General features: G+C 42.9%; 1 protein-coding gene across 3 annotated transcripts in view; it reads left to right on the plus strand.

The window, feature by feature from the left end:
- The window catches only part of BICD2 (BICD cargo adaptor 2), an 85,039-nt gene that overhangs the window by 54,441 nt on the left and 9,038 nt on the right, over positions 1-21,560 (plus strand). For all 3 annotated transcript variants that reach the window (XM_083603021.1, XM_083603020.1, XM_083603022.1), the window contains exons 3-5: positions 18,861-19,013; positions 19,389-19,841; positions 20,445-21,464. In XM_083603021.1, the coding sequence (XP_083459147.1) occupies positions 18,861-19,013; positions 19,389-19,841; positions 20,445-21,464 (1,626 nt within the window). The remainder of the gene's footprint in view (positions 1-18,860; positions 19,014-19,388; positions 19,842-20,444; positions 21,465-21,560) is intronic.

Below are 21,560 nucleotides of genomic sequence, written 5' to 3' on the forward strand. Positions count from 1 at the left end.
AGAACATAGTTGGCTAGGCAGTATCCCAGAGGTGGGAGCTGTTACCTACAGCACCTTTGTTCTTTTTTATAATTAATTTATAATTAATTTTTATTGATTTTGCAATTAATTATTCATATACACATACATCTTCCATTATTTTCCATATACATAATATAAGTCAAAATACATACAATAATCCCATATCTTCCCCAGTGACTTCCCACCACCTCATTACAGCTTCTTTTATTCTCTCTCTCCCTCCCTCCCTCTCTCATCTACTGTTGTTATTCTTGTTTCTTCTATATTACATCATGTATCTTATCTAACTATTATTTTATTTTGCAAATTTTAATTTAAACATACCAAGGATTTTATCTGAGGACAGCATTTCTCTAGATATTCCTTTACAAATTCCCATTCTTTGTATTTTTTGTTTTTGGTGATTCCCAATTGCCACTTTGTTATTGTGTCCTCTCTGAACGTTATGCTGTTCGCCATATTGAGGAAGCATTAGCCACATTAAATGGGAAGAAGCTCTTTTGATGGGGCTATGGATTACATGTTGCATCAAAGTATAAAGTTTTGTTATGTAAATGCTTATTTGCAGATATCTGGCTCTGATTCTCTCTCTGTGTTAAAGCTATGGCAAAAAATAGATTTTACTTCTTTAACATGTTTTACAAACATAATTTATGTTTGGTCGATTTTCCTTTTCTCTTATGTCCCTCCCCGTCTCATTTTTTTCTGGTGAAATGAGGCATTAAATGTAGAAATGGGAACATGTTGGTCGGTCCCCCCCCCGCAAAAAAGCTGTGTATCATCTGCAAAGTTGACTGCTTCAGTTTCCATCTCTTGGAAACAGTGTGAAACAAAAGTATCAGGTTATTTTAAACTTTGTATATATCTGCTTGAACTGGTATGAAAGTTGCAGATTTCATAAGCGTTCCTACTTCATCCTCCTCCTGCAACATATTGAGCGGTTTAATCTTGGTTGTTTTAGTTGAGAGAAAGCGAGAAGAAGCACCGTAGCAGGGAATGCAAGTTTTATTTGAAGCTTTTGGTTGTATGAGATTGTGCGGCAAAAAGTGCTGAAAACAAGTGGGGCTGATCTTTAGGGAGCTGTTGACACTGCGTGAAGCTGTCTTACTTCATCAGCACTGCATATGAGGACAGGCTGCAGATGAGATATCTGTGTAATACAGAACAGAAGTCTCTCCATGGCAGGAATGAGTAAGATCAGTTAGACTAGTTTCTGATTCACTGGCTGGAATCCCCCAGAAGTGTGGAGGGGGAAATGAAGGAAGATTGGAGAAGGGAGCTCTGCTCTCGGTGGTATGCTTTGCATACAGAAAAGTCCTAGGTTCAGTCCCTGGCATTCTGAGGTAGGGTTGGAGATGACGCTTGCTACCAGTCAGTACAGATGTGTTGCCCCAGTCTTAGACACATATGTATGCAAACATGTAGTGCCCCCCCATCCATTCTTTAAAACGAAAAATAATAATCTCAAAATGAGGTGGAGCAGGGCTGTCTATAGATTTGCCTGATTCCAAGCTGATCCAGTTGCCAGACAGGGGCCTGGGCCTCTGTTATGCCAGCCTGGTACTGGTTTAGCAGAAAATACCCAGAAATCTGCTCTCCATCACATCCAGCACCTCCCTTGACCAATGCAGGTGTCAAGGCTTAGGATTCGATGGTGGAGCCAGTGTTTGCCTATTATGGTCTTCTGGCCATGGTTCCCCAGCCTGAGCTAGGACTGCTCTGCTCGGTTTCAGAGCAATACAAGTCTGGGCAAGAGGAACCCGAGTTAAAAGGAACCACTAAACCAACATCAATCAGAGAGCAGCATTTGCTCATTGCTTTCCTTCCTTTAACATGTCAGAACGCTTTTCTATGACTGACAGTTGCTAAGCGGGTAACTTAGCCATAAGAATAGCTCTTCTGGATCAGACCAAAGATCTGTCTATTTAGTTCAGTTTCACGTTGCCTACAGCAGTTAATCAGATTCTTTTGGAGCAGAGGCAAGAAGAGCCTTCTCCCAGTATCCAGAGGCAGAACTCACAACTGTGCATATCACAGCTCAACCACTGTAAACCTTAGACCTTGGGCATGGTTGCTTCAGTGCTTTTTTGCCACAGTTGCAGGGCCCTAAATACTAGGGCACAGTCATTCCTGGTTGAGTTGCACATGTTCTGTGACATGGCATGTGCTAAAGTTTGTGTGTGTGTATGTGAATGCATTTTTAAGACAGCTGCCTGTTTTGTGTATGCATCTTCAAACCATTCTAACGATTGAAACAGATTCTTACTCCTGCGCACCGAAACAATCTGCCTATTTCTTAAGGCATTATGATCTTTTGAGACATACTATCTAAAAGAAATCACTGCAGTTTTCTTGGAAAACTGTTTAGCCAGTTTTCTAGTTTGTTCTTGTTAAGGCTTGTTGATACAACATGAGTGTGGTGTTGCCATGAGCTAGCTCAGCCTCTGCCTCCTGGAGATTCTCTTGAGACTACTATGTACCACTAATTTCCCCATGTCATCTTTTAGGAAAGGTCCATCGTATAGTGACAGACTCATGGTTTGCATGCAAAAGACCCCAGTTTCAGCCCCTGAAAGGGTTGGGAAAGGACTCCTATCTGAAGCCCTCGAGCGCCTCTGCCACTCAGTGTTAAAAATACTGTACTAGATTAAGGAATGATCCGGCTCTGTATAAGGCAGATTCCTATATTCCAATGGGCACATGTAACAAACACAACACAAGATTGTTGATCTCTGAGGTGAGCCATGTGGTTTTGTAGGTGTGTGTGTAGACACCCCCCCCCCCAATCTGAGCTGTTCCATTTTTTAGAATGGAGTGAAAAACCAAATACTTTATACAATTTATACAAGTCAAATAAGCTCACCAGCCTCTCCTAATCTGTGACTAAACCATCTTTAGAAGAAACACACCAGCCCTCAGTTCATTCAGTGGTATTGGGAAGGTACAAGCAATTTCCATTTCTTTTTAAAAACCATAAAAGTGGCAATTTTTCTGAGGCTGCCTTTGAAGAAAGTTCCTTTGGTACTTTCTGTCTGCATTATGGCTCATCTTGGCTAGGCTGAGCAGCATAAATAAACCACATGTTAATCTTCAAAATGGAGTTTTCTGATTATAATGATTTCAGTACGGCCCACTCTCCCCCCCCCCCAACTTTTCAATCATGGTTTACATTAGCAATCAGGCTTTTATTCAATAAAACTGTCCCGAAGCCATAAATTCACCTAAAGCTATAAAAATCCATTTGGTTATTTACAGAGAGCAGACCAGCCCTTTCGCTTCTCCCAGATAAAGAACTTTAGGGGTGAGTGAAAGAAGGTAGGCAGAATGAATGAATGGTGCATGTACTGGGGAATTAATCCAAAGCTGAGTGTTCTCCTTCCTAGTCTTTAATTTCGTGCCGCTGCAGCATGAACGAGCTTTCTGGACTGTCTTCCTTCTTCAAGCTGGGATTCCTATGGTTTTCGTTTGACTGCAGCAGCCAGTTTGAACACATTAGAAGACTTCAGATGTTGGTCATCTGCCATTAGTCTGTTCCCATGACATGTGAAGGCTAGAAGGAAGAGTTGTGCTGGTTGTGGTTTCCTTTGGTTAAGGTTTCCTTTGTATTTTAAACGCTTGGGATTGGCTGTTTTGAACCCTGCATTGCTTTGCTTTGCAGGACAAACAAACAAGCTCTTTCAAGCTGTTTCTCTGCTCTCTTTCCCCAAGTCCACTTGCTTCCTGTTGTCATGCAGCAATTTTAACCTAGAGTTTATGGCACAAATTATCCTCCACAGTCCTACAGCCAGTGGTCATGTCATCCACCTGTCTCTCCCCCCCCCCCCCCCCATGTATGGGGAAGCATCACTGTCCTTTGTGCTTAGCTCTTGCTCCCTTGACCGTTCTCCCTACGTTTGCCCTTCAGATGTACATGGGGAGAGGATTGTGCTCTCTCATATAAGGTGGAGTTAAATAATTTCCCCTTTAAAATCTGCAAAACTCCCAGCAGGGTTCCCCGCACCCTGAGAGTTTACAGCCTTTAATTTCACCTTTAAAAAATACAAATGGAACACAATAAATGTATGGCTGGGGGAAAGAGACTGAAGAAATCTTGGGTCCCGGTCTATTCATCCAGATTTGTCTGACTGTATATAGGATTTCTCCCCCACTGGCTCTTTTATCTCCCCCATTCAACCAGTGTTATTTTCAGCAAGTGTTTATTTTTAGGTGCCAGCTCTGTCACCATAGTAGCCAGCTAAGCTTGTTGTTAGGCCCCATCTGCCTACATTGGCTCTGTCTGGTGCTCTTTTCTATATACACAGTAGCCTAATTGTTCCATATCTCCAAGTTCCCATAAGCACCTGCCTTAACATCATTACTGAGGGCAGAGTATTCCTAAAGTCAGGGGCACACTTCTATTCCCCAATGGGATTTATAGCTAAAATGCTGATTAGTCCTTTGTGTGTTGTTATCCTCTCGTCTCTCAGAAACTGTTATACTAGTGGTTTTGTGTGTGTGTGTGTTGTTTTTTTTAAGGACAGGACAAAACTTACTTTCCCAGCTAGGGGGGTTCCAAAGCTTGCACTATGAGCCAAGCCTAAGTCATATGTTCTAAGCAGAACTTGCCTTACAAATACCGTATTTTTCCATGTATAAGACTAGGCTTTTTCCCTAAAAAAGAATGTCAAAAATTTGGGGGCACCTTATACACAGATACATCTCCCTCCATTTTCTTAAATCAGAGTCCCCCAAAATAGGGGGCATCTTATACATGGGGGTGTCTTATAGACGGAAAAATATGGTAGTTCTTGTTTTAAAAGAAGCGGACTAAACGAAAAGCCTCTTTACATGTATTAATGTGGGTGCTCTTCAGGAAGAGTCTGCATAGTGGGATAGTTGGTTCATGAATACTGGCCTATTAAATGAGTGATAGGTATGTATGCATTATAAAAAAGGATATTGTCCCTGCTTTGTTAATGTTACCAGAGTGTTGTCCAAGCCGAAAAACATGACTGAAAGGACATGAACAAATCTGACTCACCCCCCTGATAGTTCAGAATAAAAGCCCAGACTTGTTGTAATTGCAGCACAGCAAGATGAGGTATAAGATGCAAATGAATCATATGTGCAGAGTTGACAGGATTGATCTCACTCCCTGTTCCAAAGATGATATCAAAAGAAAACGGACTCTATTGTTTTGTTGTTGTTTTTTAAAAAAGAGCAAGCAAGAATCAAAGTGAACAAGATAATAAATGCTGTAACATGGCGCAAGAGGTGTTTCGCAGCTAACACAAAAAGAGAGGAAAATAATTCAGGAAGCTGTCATGAAAGTGCACGTGCAATGTAAGAACAAAGGAGAGGGTAGACTACCAAATGGAAGGGTGTGGGACAGCCCTGAAGCTAAATATGAAAAATTCATTAAGCCCCATGCACAATTTTGGTCACATACAGTTCTGTTAGAATGGGGAGCAACTGACATTTAAGATGCTGTTAGATTTACAGTAAACCACTCTATGCTTTTCGGGCTCTGTACCCCGAATCAAGCGGTTGACCCTCAAATATACCTAGAATTTTGCAGAAGTCAATGGTTCACAGATCTCTGCAGAATATCTTTTAAATTTAACTTTGACATGCATTATTGGCACCGAGGGCCTACTTAGTGACTGCTCCTAGACTGTGGAACTCACTTCCATGGGAAGGTAGCTTTTAAATGGTGTTAAGTATGTTCAGTGCTGTTTTTGATTAGTTACTTATTTAATTGAGTGTTTATATTCATTGTGTGCTTTTAGTTGTACTTATTCCGTGAGTTGCCTTGGTTCTTGAACTGGGAGAAAGGTGAGTTATAAATAAAATAAATTCAACATGCCTAAGCACAATGAATTTCACAACTCATATCCAACATAAATATTAGAATTTAAACCCCATTGCATTTCATAATAGGCATTGGTGACTTGTGCTGACAGGATTCATACAAAGCAGAAACTTGTTGGCATCTGTTTGTCTCGATAGACAATGGAGTGCACCTCCGGGGGTGAAGTCAAGCTGCTGCGTTAGCAGCACTGAAGTGACCTCCCTGGAGTGCAAGCCTTGGCTGTGTGTATTGTGGCCCTGGGCTGCTCTTGGCCTTGCTGATGTGGTCCAAAGGAAAGCAGAGCAATACATTTGGCAACCAGCTTGGCTGCAGGAATTTCTAGAAGAAGGCGTGCAAGGTGCCATCCAGCCACCTTAGGGACTCTACTCTGGATTTGCAGAAACAGGAGCATAGTTCTTTGGAGTGTGCACTGAGCACAGGGTTCAGTTCAGTTTGGCTCTTCAAAATACAACCTGCCTCTTTGTCCCAGGATTTGTCATTACCTAGCGAAAACCCCTACTAATTGTGCTGCTTAAATGCCTACGTAATATAAAGCTTGCCTGTAGATGAATCACACTTTCAACATAAACAATTGCAAGCTTTGCTCAAGTACAGTGGTACCTCAGGTTACAGACGCTTCAGGTTACAGGCTCCGCTAACCTAGAAATAGTACCTCGGGTTAAGAACTTTGCTTCAGGATGAGAACAGAAATCGTGCGGCGGCAGCGGCAGGCCCCATTAGCTAAAGTGGTACCTCAGGTCGAGAACAGTTTCAGGTTAAGAACCAACCTCCAGAACAAATTAAGTTCTTAATCCGAGGTACCACTGTATGTTAGGGCATGTACAGTTGAAGCACCCATTATTACATAATCAGTGCGAACAGGATCCAGTATCATGCTCTTCTTTCCCAGGTCTGACACCTTGCCTTCACTCAGCCTTCCCTAAATGGGTTCCTTCCAGGTTTTTTGGGACTACAAATTCCATCATCCCCAGCAAGCCTGATCAGTGGTCAAGGATGATGAGAGATGTAATCCAGCAACACCTGAAGGCTCCCATGTTGGAGAACTTTACGTAGGTGGAAAGGTTAACCACAGCTGAGCAACCAGGGTTTCAGTTGAACTAGGTTTTGAAATCAGGGTTACCAGGTGATTTTGAAGTGTAGCTAAATTGGAACCCTGCTTTGCCTAAGCAGATCCTATGTCTCTTGTTTCATGCGACGAGGGGGTTTATAATAGGTTAAGTACATCCCTTGAAAACTACTTGTCCTGTGAATTGGCTCTTAGTGAACATGAAAAAGAAGTAGGTGGGAATGAGATTATGCAAGGCAGATATATTGCATGTCTGGAATGTGTTTGTGATATGGCAGGAGATGATAGTACTGACCGGCAGAAGCGTGTGGGCTCCGTGGGCAGGCCAGAAGCTGCCAGTCAATTTCACCAAAAGTACTTCATTAAATGCCCACTAAAATAAAGTCATCTGAAACGGCACTCAGGCTTTAGCAACAGCAGCCAAGCTAAATGTGGGGTAGTAGCAAAACGAGAAAATTGGTCGGGGAGAAGAAAGACAGGGATCATGCAACACTATTGTGTGTGCGAAGAGGTGCATTCCCAGGAAGCAAAATGGACCTAAATCCACCCTCTTTGAAATGTCTTCCTACTGGATGGGTCCGGTAGTGCACCAGGCAGATAGTTGTGTATGTGACATTCTGTGCAGTGTACAGATAGCCTCAACATTGCTGTTAAATTTCTACCTGCATATCTGGTGGGCAATGTTTATTGGGTGCTCGGGATTTCTTAGGTCACAAAGGGAAGGCCTTCTCGCCCTGCTGCCAAAATTGCTCAGTGATTTAGCTCTCTTGTTGCCTTGACTTGACACTTTGTCACTGGGGCTAAGAAGCTTCATCAGCTAGAGCTCCCCACCCCCCTTGTTTGTGGAGTGGGGCTCTCTCACTAGGGGATTAGATTTTCTAAATTATAATCCTGTAATTCAGTTATTCCATGAAATTGCCTTTGGATTTCAATCCTTTGTGGTTGTTTTACACATTATGGTTTCATATTACACTCTATTATACCCTGTTAATAAACAGGCATTCAGATTTTATTTGAGAAATTTAATCGCCCGTCCCTCAAATGGCAGACAGGCTGGGGGATCAACTACAGGTAACAACTGATTAAACACACATTCAGATGATGCGCAATTGCACACACGTGCATGGTGCTGGACCCGGAAATAACCTGAAAACGTTGCTAAACACACCACTAAAAGGACAGAAGGGGGGGGGGCTATAACCAGGCAGGGCACTCTTTTACATGTTCTGCTAACCTGCGGGGAGGGGGCCAGGAATGAAACCCCCAATGGTTGCCAATGGTATTTAGTGTAGTGGGAGATACTAATTGCTTTATTATTGCTATTGTTTTGTTATTGTTATTATTATTTTGCCAAGAGTACCATCTGAGAATATTGGTTTAAAAAATGCATTCTTTGGCTGTGCCTCTTTGAGAAAACTGATGGCATGCCATACCTTCCCTCCTTCCTTAAGAAAAGGTTTAGTGCACAATCTTCAAAGCATATTTTAAATCATAGATATGTTGCACAGCAAAGTTATAGGTGCATTTCAACTAAATTTGCCTGGCAGCACTGGTACAGTGTTCAAATATTGTCTAGAAGGCAGCCCCCTCCCCTCCTTCTCCACCCTCTACTGCCAATGTATGCTTATCAAAGCTACTCATAAAACACAGATTAGATAGAAGCTTTGTGTCCCCAAGGAACTCACCATATCAAATTGGGTCTGCGGGACTTGTCGCCCTTACCCTGCATAGTGACCAAATTAGGAAGATCAGCATATGGTTTCTTCTTTGCTTCCCCCCTCAAATGCTTTGACTTTAAGGCACCACGAAGAACTGCAGGATAAATAGGCAGAGCCCCTGCATTTTCTTTTGTTCGTTGCAGGAAAATTCAGATGTAGAGAATGGTGGGACTCCAGCCCCACTGCTGGGCGCTCCCTCAGCATACTGTGGGCTGTAACAGATGGCAGCTGTTGGGTTTCTCACCTTTTATCTTTATCAAAGCTGATTTTAAACTGACAGTTTTTCTTTCTTTTGCTCCCCCTCTACAATAATTATAAGGATTTTCTATCTCACTCAATGAGAATCTATCATTTATCATTTGTAGCCGTTTTGAGAGCCCATAATGGGAAAAAAGCATTCCAAAGATGATGAATTGTCATGGAAATGCGTTTGGTTTGCTTTGCATATTATTTAAGGAGGCATCTGTTCCTGATTTGCTTTATTGATGTTGTGCATTGATATACTTGAAAGAAAGATATTATAAAGCAGAACATATCTTTTAAAGGTGACAGTGTAGAAAGTCTCGGCATCTAACAGAAATCTGGAGATACAGCTTGATTTTGAAGTGTACATTTTCAGGAAATTTTGGTTTTATCAGGGCAGACACAATTTAATGTTTCAATTTTATATACTAAATGAATAAATCCATTCTCCAAGTGTATTGGAGTTCTTTATCCTGACTGTACTCTATTATTTGAGAACTCATACCATGCACAACTGAAGATCACTTAACTTTTAATTAAACCATTATGTTGTCAAAAGCCACATCCCGATTTGGGGGGGGGGGCTCTGTGTGTTTTTAGATGTAGCATACCTTGACTTTTATTTTGACCCTCAGCCTGCTAAAGAATAAGCTGCATACCCACGCCAAAAGAACCACAATTAGTCTGTTTCTAAATAGTGTTTGTTAGTGTGGGGGTGAGGAACAGATTTCAGGGTACAGAATATCAGAAACAAATGAGAAACAGCAAACATCTGAGTGTAGGTGCTCCAATATGTTTAATAGTACTTGACACACAACAATACTTAACATATTGATGTTAATAACATTTCTAGTAGTTTCCATTATTGAATTAATTTAAAAGTCCTGAATTCCGGATCCTGAAAAGGTTCGCTGTAGAAGAAGCTTGTCAAAATGTAAAGCAAACTGCTTCCCTCCTCAGCCCAAGGTTGTCCTTATTAATTTTGTCCCAGTCTCATATTGAATTATCCCTGCAGATTCATGCAGTAGATGAACCTAAATCTAGAATTTACTAGACCAGGGATGGGGAAACTGTCACCTTCCAGGTGCTGTTGTACTACAGCTCCCATAATCCCTGACCTTTGGTTGGCTAGGGTTAATGGGAGCAGGAGTACAACATCATCTGGAAGGCCACATTCCCCTGCCCAAACACACAATTTCCTCTTGTTTTTGAAGGTGGCACCCTAGGCAAGTAATACATTTCTAAAGATTTTTCTCCTTTAAAGTCATGGCTCAATTAATCTCAACACTAAGTACATCACAGTTTTAGTAGTTTTATTTACACATTCTCCTTCTAACTTTACCCTTTCCATCCTCCTTTTTTGTTCTCTAAAGCACTTCATGATTTACTACCAAGACTGGGGCACAACAGAATATTCTACTATTATTTTATAAAAGTCTGCTTTCCAAAATGCAACTGTGCATAAAAAAAATCAATTAAAAAAACAGATACTCAGCAGTTTTACAAAGGTTTTGCCTCAAACAACTTCATAAATGTAGCAGATATTTAAATATTTATTTGCACAGCTGGGTTTATGAATCCCAAACATCCTTTTCCTGCCCTGCTTTTCACAAAAAGATTCTGTAAGATGGGCATGCTTGAAGAAATAGGATTTTATTCTACTTTTTAAACAAAGAGATATTGGTGACTTTTTTTCTCTTCAGAATTCAGGATCTTGCTAGAAACTTAGCCTGTCTATGCATGAGTACCTTGGCTCAAGGTGTGTTCTTTATTTGCACACAAGTTAATTGGAACTGTTAAATCACAGTGTTTTAGAGGCCTTTCTTCAGATATCGCATTGCAGTGCCTGTGACGACCCTTCTCACTTCCTTCAGTTAAAAAAGAAGGGGCGTGTGTGAGGCCCAGTCATGCCCACGCTTCAGACTGAGAATAATGTCACAGATAGGCATGACAAGTGTGCACAATGCACTACGTGGGGAGTTCCAAAGTACAGGTGCCACTAGCACACTAAAAGTTCTGACAGCTTGCAAATGCTGGCGAGAGTTGCAGTCCTAACTACCTGGAGGGCACCAGATGAAGAAGGCTGGACTAGAATAACTAACTGCATCTCTTCTTCAGTGCTGTAACTATATTCAGTTTTCTATTGGCTCTCCTTTGTTTTTGTTTTTCCAAATGACCCAGAAGTAGTCTCACAAACATGATAGACCCCGCCAGTTTTAATTCATATTAGTGGTGTTGACATCCTTTAGATTGCTCACCACAGTTGCAGCCACAGCTGAGACTCCTAAATTTGGAGGCATTCTTCCCCTCTTCATTCTGGATATGGGATCCAAGGATCAGGCATAAGCTTGACTAATCCTCGCCACAAATGATCAATGCATCCATCAGTCAAATCTGAATATATTCCTATGCAGACAGTAAACCTAAAATTAAAAGTATATTTGGAAAGCTGGCATATTACTACCGTTATTTGTCCTGCCATTTCTTCATAGCATTATTTTCCTGGGGGGGTGGGGAGGGGAGGCAAATATCCTTGCTTCCATTAAATAAAAATGTAACATTTGTTATGCAGAAACCTGTTCAATTTCCCAACAAATGATGCCTTTCAGCTGCTGTACAATTTGGAGAAACAAATGGGGAGAGATGGTAATTTGGACAGACATTAAACAGTCTCGGGGTATATTTTTTCAAGGGATTTCCTTTCTCTCCCCATTAATCAGCATAGGCTTCCCACAAAGAACTGCCTCTGAAGGAATACAGTGGTACCTCGGGTTACAGACGCTTCAGGTTACAAACACTTCAGGTTACAGACTCTGCTAACCCGGAAGTAGTACCTCGGGTTAAGAACTTTACCTCAGGATGAGAACAGAAATCGCATGGCGGTGGCAGCGGGAGGCCCCATTAGCTAAAGTGGTACCTTAGGTTAAGAACAGTTTCAGGTTAAGAACGGACCTCCAGAAGGAATTACCGTATTTTTCACCCTATAGGATGCACCAGCCCATAAGACGCACCTAGATTGGGGGGGGGGAAATAAAGGGAAAAAATTATCTCCCCCCCCCCAGGCTCGGGGCTGGGGCAGAGGAAGCCCGAGCTTCTGCCGACCCCAGCCCCCGGAACAGGCAGCTCTGGGAGCTTGCGGGGCTGGGGTCGGGGGAAGCCCAAGCTTCCCCCAGCCCCCAGAACGGGTCCCAGAGCGATGCAGAAGCTGCCCGCAGCTTCGGCATCGCTCTGGCAGCTTGCGGGGCTGGGGGAGGGGGAAGCCTGCTGCCAGCCTCCAAACCAGGTCGGGAGACAGCGGGATGGCGTGCTGCGCCTCCCTGCTGTCCCCCGAGCTTGCGGGGCTGGCGGCAGGGAGAAGCACGCTTCTCCCCTCCGGCAGCCTCTAAACCATGTCGGGAGACAGCGGGATGGCGCGCTGCGCCTCCCCGCTGTCCCCTGAGCTTGTGGGGCTGGTGCTGGGGCTCTCCTGAAGCCTGGTGAGCGAGAGGGGTCGGTGCGCACCGACCCCTCTCACTCTCCAGGCTTCAGCGAAAGCCTGCTTTCACCCCATAGGACGCACACACATTTCCCCTTCATTTTTGGAGGGGGAAAAGTGCGCCCTATAGGGCGAAAAATACGGTAAGTTCATAACCAGAGGTACCACTGTAAAAGATTCTGGGATGTTGTCTTATGAAAATAGTATGAATAAATGTCAAGGAAAGCCTCCCCCTCCTACCTCTGGGTTATAGTTCTGGACTCAGTTATTATCATTTTATGACTACTTTAGGCTACACATATGATGCCCACCCCCGACTGCTCATTGTCAAAAAGATGGGCCACTAAATTGGCAAGGTTTATCTGAAACTTTAGACCCCTGTCCAAATAGTTTCTAGAAAAGAGGACCAGACCACAGTCAATGGACGACCAGTAGATGCCATTCCTCAGCAATATTTTTGTGCAAGGCCTTTGCTGATGAAAGATTTCTTTCTTGCTTAGTTTAAAAAGAAAACAGCCAAACGAAATACCTATTTTGCAGATATGTCAAAAATGAAAAGGTTCTGTTAGCCCTGCTGCTTTAACCGAATTCAAAATGTCACATTAGTGTGAGAACTGGGTGATTATATCATCTAGTTCTGTGGAACAATATCCATTTCTCTTATCTACGAAACTTCTAGTGAGCTGACACCTGAGCTGGGCAAAATCAAGGGCATGAGAGGGCAGAATTAGTTAACTATTGGAGCACCACACTGCAGTCCCAACCTTCCTCTGCCTTTATGTTCTCACCTTTCTACACCACAGAACAGTTATGTACCATCTTTGGAATTCCCTTTGTCATGCCTTGTTGCATGTGACATTCTTGCTTTTGTTATATTTTTTGGTTTTTCAGGCAATGGTCCACCGCTCTTTGCTTCTTGCAAAAGTGGGGGGACCTGCTGCCCCCCTACGTTACTGGCTCCCACCAGCCCTAGCCAGCATGGCCAACAGGGATAATGGGAATTGTAGTCCAGGAATCTCTAGAGGACCACAGGTTCACTCCTCCTGCTTTATTGTGTTGCTGCACACATCTGTCACAATATGGGTTAGGCAGGCGTGTGACACAGCCCTAGGCAGTCCACCAAGCCCTTTGTTCCAGCTCCTTCTCCTGTTCAATCTCGTCTTGCAGTGAAGAGGAGCAGAGAGCTAAAGGAAGATGCTAGATCCAGCCACCGTATCCAACAGTGTTGGCAGGGCCTCCGCTTCCTGCAACCACTGCCAATTAGGTTGGGTGGCAGCTAGAAGTTTGTTCCCTTTCTAAAAGAGAACCAATTTCAACTTGCCGTAACAACATGACATGCTCATTGAGCCATACTGATGTCACAACTGTCTGTATGCTTTGTTTGTCACTGAAGACAAGATGGCTGCTTGATGGCTTAACATTGACTCAGATCCCAATAGGTGTGGCTCATGGTTGTCCCATGATTGAGGCAGGCAGAAAAGGACTAGAACAGCCAGATATTCTGTCAAAGATTGCTATTTTTTTTGTAACTTTACATCCCCATATGTTAGGTTGCCCCCACTCTGTGAGATCCTGTGTTAGGGAAGAAGCACATCGTCCTGGAAGTGTCACAAGCATTTAAGCAGCGAATTGTTGCAAGCAGAATTGGAAATGGAATCCTTGATCTTGCAAGTCACAATCGCCTTCCCTTCCCCAAGGCCTAGCAACTTAATTTTGGGTGCAGGAAGTAGATAGCAGATGATCCCAGGCCCAGCTGTAGGGTCTTCCCCTTGGCAGGAATGAAAAGCAGAGTGTCAGGATCCCGCCTTGCTTCACTGACAAGGAAAGAGACTCTGCCAGGGCTTGGGGCTCACCACTGCTTTCACTTAGCTCAAGGTAAGCCATAGGTTTTTTGCAAATGTTCACTTGCAGTGATGATGAAGGTTTGACTTCTGGGGTGAGCGATACGATGCCCCGAATTCCTAATCACCTCTTAATGTTCATTCATAAATCTAAAATGTATAACTAGCAGTCACATGCACAAATAGTAGTTGCCAATGTAACACCATGTTAAGATGTGTCTTATCTCAAAGAGACCCTTTCCCTTTATTTCGTTATTGTTTTAGTGCAGTGTTTGGGAGACGTTTTCAAATCTTACCCACTTCCCCTCTTTGGTGCATTAATTCCTGCCAAACACTCTCTGCTGCAAAAGATCCTTTAATACCTTTTCCACTGTTTTGACTTTGAAACGTTATCTGGGTGGTGGTGGTGGTGAAATATTTGTTGGTCTCGGCTCCAAACTACTCCCCCCACCCCCTTGTATGAGATAAAATCAATTTCTGGACTTTTTGCACACAGGACATTAATGAGACATGGCAGCTGGTAGGCTCTGAAAGCCTGAAAGCAAGATTGGTAGCAACATGCAACATTGCCATGAACCAGCCGGTGCTGTAAGATGAACGCTATGCTCCATCTGACTCCAAAAGGGACAGGCAGATCTGGTCACTCAAGAGTTTGTGACATTCGTTGCCCAAGAGATGGCCCATATTCTAAATTTAGAATCTAAATGAAGACCAAACAGCACAGTGAAATAAGTAAAGATTTTTTATTTTATTTTTTTGAATTATTGGTTTGAAATCATTTGGCTTTTCTTATCTTGGACAGTCCTCTTGGGAAATGTCAGTTTGGAATCCATTTATTTGTCTTACCAAAGCAATCTATAATGACTCTGTTTTTGAAAAGTAACGTCCATGAGCAGCTCCCTCTGTTCCGAATAAATTGCCTTGTGCTTTAACTTGTTATCAAGGCCTGAGATTTAGTTGCTAGCTGGGAATTGCAAGAAATGTGCAGTTAGCTTTCTATGATGAATTTAAGGTATATTTCTTGGAGTGATAAGTCTTGGTTTCATTTATGTCACCAAAACGTTGAGTATAGTGAGAATGCAATTCCTCACCCAGTAACACAACCAGATGTAAATGAATGGAAATTCACCAGCACAATTACAACAACCCTTGCCTGAAATGTGTGTGTGTGTTTTAGAGCACTTCTTCCTACTTAACATGTTATATTCATCTTTTACGTAGTGTGTCATGTGTCTTAGGTAAGCAGAAACACTTTGCCAATAATGTACCTTGTACTTGGAAATTTCGACAAGGTCTTGGCTCACTTAATTTGCCCCTTTAAAGTTTCTTGGCATGCAGTAAATTACACAGGGCACCATTTTCAAGATGGCGAAAACATTTATGTTAATTCCCTTCCTCACGCCAGAAATATCTGCATGTTTTAAAATTGTGATCCATCTATGCAAAATAGTCTTTCCTGGAACAATTGCAACAGGAAATTTACAGTTTGATATATTCATGGAGGAAAAAGAGATGTGTAGTTTTATTTTGAGTCTTCCAGAAATGTTATCTAAAATCACATATACTCTTAGAGGTATGAACCTCTGTTTGGATTGAAAACATTTACTAAGCTTTTAGGCTTAGTTGTAATGGAAAACTTTAAATAAACCAGAGAGCAGAAAAGCAGGAGAGGGAGTGATTAAACAGCTGTAAAAATGTGTGGAAATAAAACAGCAGCTGTGTAGGAAAACATTATATTTTTAATTTCTGATGTTTGCTGAGAAAAGCTCTTACGGGAGGCGGTCATTTCTAATTCTTAAATTAATAAGTAATATCAATGTAGCAACAGGTTCTTCCAATCTCTTCACTGAACACCTTTGAGACAGCCGAAGGCTGGCACAGTCTTACTGGGTCACTAGTTCTCATACCAGTAACAGGCAGCAGAAATGGGGGCAGGGAACGCAAACTGCGGCCTCCTCAGAGACATTCAGCTGCCTCTGGCCTTTCTGAGATGCAAGCCAGCTGTTCTTCCTTCTTCCATTACTAGACACACCACATGGAGACTGGTTTCACTATTTCTTAACCCTTTCCCCAAGCCCTCTTGAACAAAAACAATCTCGTTGCCGCAAGCCTTCTTCCCACGGTCCCAAGGGCTTTACGTGAAATTTACAGAGGAGTTACCCCACTAGATGACTGATAAGCAGTGGAAGGGATACGTGGAACTTCTCAACCACCCAGCAGCAATGAAATCCACCCCATCTCTTTCGCTGCCACTGTCTCCCAGACTCCACTTCCATGGAAAGTTTTTACTCACACCAGGAATAAAGGAGAGCGCCTTTTCCCAAGATAAGCAAGCACAGAAACAATTATTAACTTAAACAAGTAAAGTTAATATGATGCGATTTGCTTAGAGAACAACAAATTTTAATGCGTAATTTAAAAGCAAACAGATTATCAAATTGCAAAACATAAAGGTAGCTGGGTTTTCTCGTGAGAAAGGTTTCGGTAATGATATTAGGGCAATACCTTTATTAGGCAAACCAAGAGTATAGGGGTTTAGGTCGTTAGGTGCAAACCTGTAATTTCTTTTGAATGGATATAGATTGTAAAAAAAAAGTTTATTATAAGAACCTTGTAAACATATGGATTGTCAAAAGTTTATTACAAAAAAGGACAATAAAAAAAGAAGTGCTAGTATTTTGGGACAGGGATCCACTAGAGCTGAGTGCCGTTCCTTGATTTTACTTCAGATTTGCTGGTCTCTGGCCATTCTGGCTTGGAGTGATGTGTGCACTGTGGTTTTTCACAGCCTTCTACATTCTTGCTGGCTGCTCTGCTCAACTTTCCCCATTGAGCTCTGTTGTCTCCCAGGACTCTGCATACCCAGCTGGATGGGGTGAACACTTTTTCCTGGCCGCCTCCTCCTCCTCTTTTTAACTGCAAAGTGATGCCAGGCAATGTACAAAGCATCTACAGCTGTGCTAGAGCTACATCATAGCCCTTGGTCAGCAGTGGGGAATGTCTGACCTGCAGCCTTATTTCAGCCCTTCAGCCCTTTGCTTTTGGCCAGTGAGGCTGCTTTTAGCTAACCATGGTCACCTGTGTAGCCTTCACTTTTGGACCAGCCCACTGGGTAGGAATGCGTCTCTTGGACTAAAGAGGTTACCCCATAGAGGTTAAAGTGTGGAATTCTCATCTTCAGTCTTTCTCTCCCTTAAATTTTAGATCTCTTTCCAGATACGCCTTGAATGAGACTCTGTATGTTGTTACATAGCTCCGAAACATGGGTTGTGCTCTTTTCGTTGACTGTATCTGTTGTAGGCGCAGTGAAGAAATTTGTTTTGCATTTGAAAGTGCTCTGACCTGATTTGCCAGTCGTGGACTTAAATGTCGATCAGAATGCAGCCATCAGTCATACCTCATACTTCTCTGAAATTTGCAGTGTAGTTTCAAAACCTGCAAACAAAAATGCACATACCCAGGGAAGATGCATGGAAATGCCATTTAAAAATGTGCATTTTAGGGGTAGCATGCATAAGATGTATTAAAACCGAGTACTGTTTAAATGTGATTTTTTTTAAATCCGCGGAGCGAGGAGGGAACAGGCCTGTGATCGAGCACATGTGAAACTGATAACGGAACAGAAACAAACTGATCCACCCTTAATATATGACTATGTGGTCAGCCCCCAGCTGTGCAGGTTGTGCTGCTCTATTTTCTTCTCCTGTGGGACCAGTATGACTGACTTGCATGGTTTAATCCCAGCCTGAGTGACAGCTATTGTTAGCTTTATTGGATTTGTTGCTCACGTTATTCGGCTTCTGTCCTAAACAACAAAAGGCTTTAGGTCAGATTACGCTATTACCACAAACATGATTTCTTTGTAACCCTTCCTTTCTTACAAGTATCATTTTAACAATTGTGCTATGTTACTTACCAAGGCTGTCAACACACACACACATACAGAATATGATGCAGGGGGCAGAGGGGAATGGAGGTACTATTTTAGGACTGTAATTTTGGTATGTTGCAACTCACCAGTTGAAGACTTGTGGTCCGCAGCTTTCATTGTTGCCTCTTCTCCCCACCCTCCACCTTCCCAAATTGGTGAGAACATTTAACAAACAATTTACATAAATCATGGATTCATAGGAGCGTCACAGGTCCATTGGCTTTCTTCTCTGTATTTAAATTGTATCTGACAGATCCTCCTTTACTCCACATTTTAAACCTCAAGAGAAAGTGACTCCACATTTTCTCTGGTCAATTTTGTTCTCTTTAATAAGTAAAGAACAAGCCATGCTTGCTTTTAAAAGCACTAGTTAGCATCCATCCTGATTCTACGAGGTCATGTTGTCTCCTCTTTATAGCAGCCTTTTAGAATGTTTAATGGCCACTTTAAAGAAATTGCTAAATGCGGACATACAGTTTTTAAATTAGCTCTTGAAGCATATGGCCTGTTGAAAAGATGCTCCTTTTTAAAAAATCAATTTCTACCCCTTAGGGGCTTATACCCTTTATGGTGCTTCCTTTTCTGGGCAGGGGAATGAGGAAGACGCATGGTTATTTTGTGAAACATCTGATGATTGATTACAATCTTTGAGACCGTAAGTTTTTGTGGCAGAGGCAAAGTGTAGTCAAGTATTATTATTATTACCTGTTGCAGATAAACCAGAACGTGGAACTCCAGAGGGGTCGCTTGCGAGACGACATAAAGGAGTACAAATTCCGAGAAGCCCGTTTGCTGCAAGATTACACTGAGCTCGAGGAGGAGAACATCTGCCTTCAGAAGCAAGTGTCAGTCCTGAAGCAGAACCAGGTGGGTATTGAAATGGCCATATCTTGTTCTTGCGGGGGGGGGGTGCTCAGATTCAGATTCAGTTGTGCTTGTGGAAAGCTTGTAGCTCTTCTCTGATGCCACAGATTTCAGCCCTCTGAACCCCGTGACTAAGAGCAGATGAAGTTTGGGGGCAGCAGTGCTTACCTAACCCTCCGACAGCAGGATTTGCACTGCCTAACAAGAGGGAGAGAGGCAAGGTGGCCACATTGGTTCTGCTGGTGCATTTGCTGCGTGGTGCTGATCCCCCCTCCTCGTGTCCCCCTCTTCCTACTAGTAAGCAACAGTGAGCGTTTACTGCTTCGCCTCTCCCTGTTTTTGATGTTAGGCATTTTAGTGATACTTTCTGTGTCGTAGGTGGAATTTGAAGGGCTGAAACATGAAATCAAGAGGCTTGAAGAAGTTACCGAGTTCCTCAACAGCCAGCTGGAAGATGCCATAAGGTTAAAAGAGATATCTGAGCGCCAGCTTGAGGAGGCCTTGGAGACCCTGAAGACCGAACGAGAGCAGAAGAACAACCTTCGGAAGGAGCTGTCTCATTATATGAACATCAATGATTCCATGTACACGAGCCATTTGAACTTCTCTCTGGATGGGCTGAAGTTCAGCGATGAGACCACGGAGCCCAATAATGATGAGATTGTGAACGGCTTTGAGCAGAACTGCCTGAGTAAAATCAACAATGGCAATAATAAGGCATCAACGCCGAAGAAAAGCGAGAGCTTCCCTCCAGCGCCTAGTCTTGTGTCTGATCTCTTGAGTGAGTTGAATATATCTGAAATCCAGAAGCTGAAACAGCAGCTTATGCAGGTAAATCCTTGCTAACTGTGGCTGGAATTTGATTGTTCTGTCAGCGCAAGCATTTCTTATCGCCTGATGGAATGCTTTCTCCTCTACTAGGCACTGGACTGGAGGTTATGCTGACCTGATTGGGGGGTGTGCAGGGGAATGAAGAGGGGAGAAGCCCCGTTGTACTAGTGAAACTTCCCACGGTGCAGCTATTTAGTTGAATCTGGCCCTATATATCTGAAAATTAAGTATTTATCAAAAGCCATTTATGAACAAAGTGGTTATTGATATTATTATTATTATTACAATAGGCTCAATATCATAGCTTGTTCTGAAGCTGGTACCCATGGTACTGCTGCTAATTGAAGACTTCCTGGTTTGGTTGCTCACACCATGAAGGAAGGGTAAAGGGGTTGTGTGTACACAGGATAATAGAATTGTAGAGTTGGAAGGGACCCTAAGGGTCATCTTGTACAACTGCCTGTTTGTAACTAGTACTGGAGGTGCTGGAAGTTGAACCCAGGAATTTTATATACGCAAAGAATGAGCCATGTATCCTTTATGGCAGATGTTATAGTAGATGCACTTTCAGAAGGGGTAAATATTGCTTTTTATTCATTGTAGATGGAAAGAGAAAAAATGAATTTGTTGTCTACACTCCAAGAGTTTCAAAAGCAGCTGGAGAACACCCGAGGGGCTCTGTCTGAGCAGAATGAGAAGGTGGTCAGGCTCACCGAGAACCTCAGTGCCATGAAAAAGCTCCAGGTCAGCAAGGAGCGCCAGTCAGCTCTTGACAACGAAAAGGAGCGAGATAGCCACGAAGATGGAGATTATTATGAGGTTGACATCAATGGCCCAGAGATTCTGGAATGCAAGTACAAAGTGGCTGTGGCGGAGATTAGTGACTTAAAAGATGAGCTCAAAGGCCTAAAAGCCAAATATGAAGAGTGTGAATCCAAATACGAAGAGGAGAAGAGCCGGTATGAGACCGAATCTCAAGCTCTGACCGAAAAGATTACTTCATTGGAAAAATCTAGCAGGCAAGATAGAGAGCAGGTGGTTAGACTGGAGAAGGAACTCAAGAAAGTCAGTGATGTTGCTGGAGAAACACAGGGAAGCCTCAGCGTAGCTCAGGATGAGCTGGTCTCCTTCAGCGAGGAATTAGCCAACTTGTACCATCATGTCTGCATGTGCAACAATGAAACTCCAAACCGGGTCATGCTGGATTACTACAAAGAGGGCAAAGGAGGCCGTACCAGTCCAGAGGGCAAAGGCCGCAAATCGCCCATCCTGCTCTCTAAAGGCTTGCTGTCCATAGACTTAGGAAAATCAGAAAGTGGTAGTGGGGACAGCAGTCCTTCGCCAGTGTCGTCTCTCCCGTCCCCAGTATCTGATCCCCGGAAAGAGCCCATGAACATTTACAACCTGATTGCCATAATCCGCGACCAGATCAAGCATCTGCAACAAGCGGTTGACAGAACGACAGAGCTGTCTCGGCAGCGGGTGACCACCCAGGAACTCGGGCCGGTAGTAGACAAAGACAAAGAGGCTCTAATGGAGGAAATCCTGAAGCTGAAATCTCTGCTAAGCACCAAGAGGGAGCAGATAGCAACTCTGAGGACTGTCCTAAAGGCTAACAAACAGGTAAGCGGTCCTGTAATTTTACACAGCTTATGTTGTCAACAAAAGGGATTCATTAGACAAATGTTGATATGCATCCATCCATGTAAATAATATTTT

Source organism: Podarcis filfolensis (assembly GCF_964270895.1).
Source record: "Podarcis filfolensis genome assembly, chromosome: 2".
NCBI lineage: Eukaryota > Metazoa > Chordata > Lepidosauria > Squamata > Lacertidae > Podarcis > Podarcis filfolensis.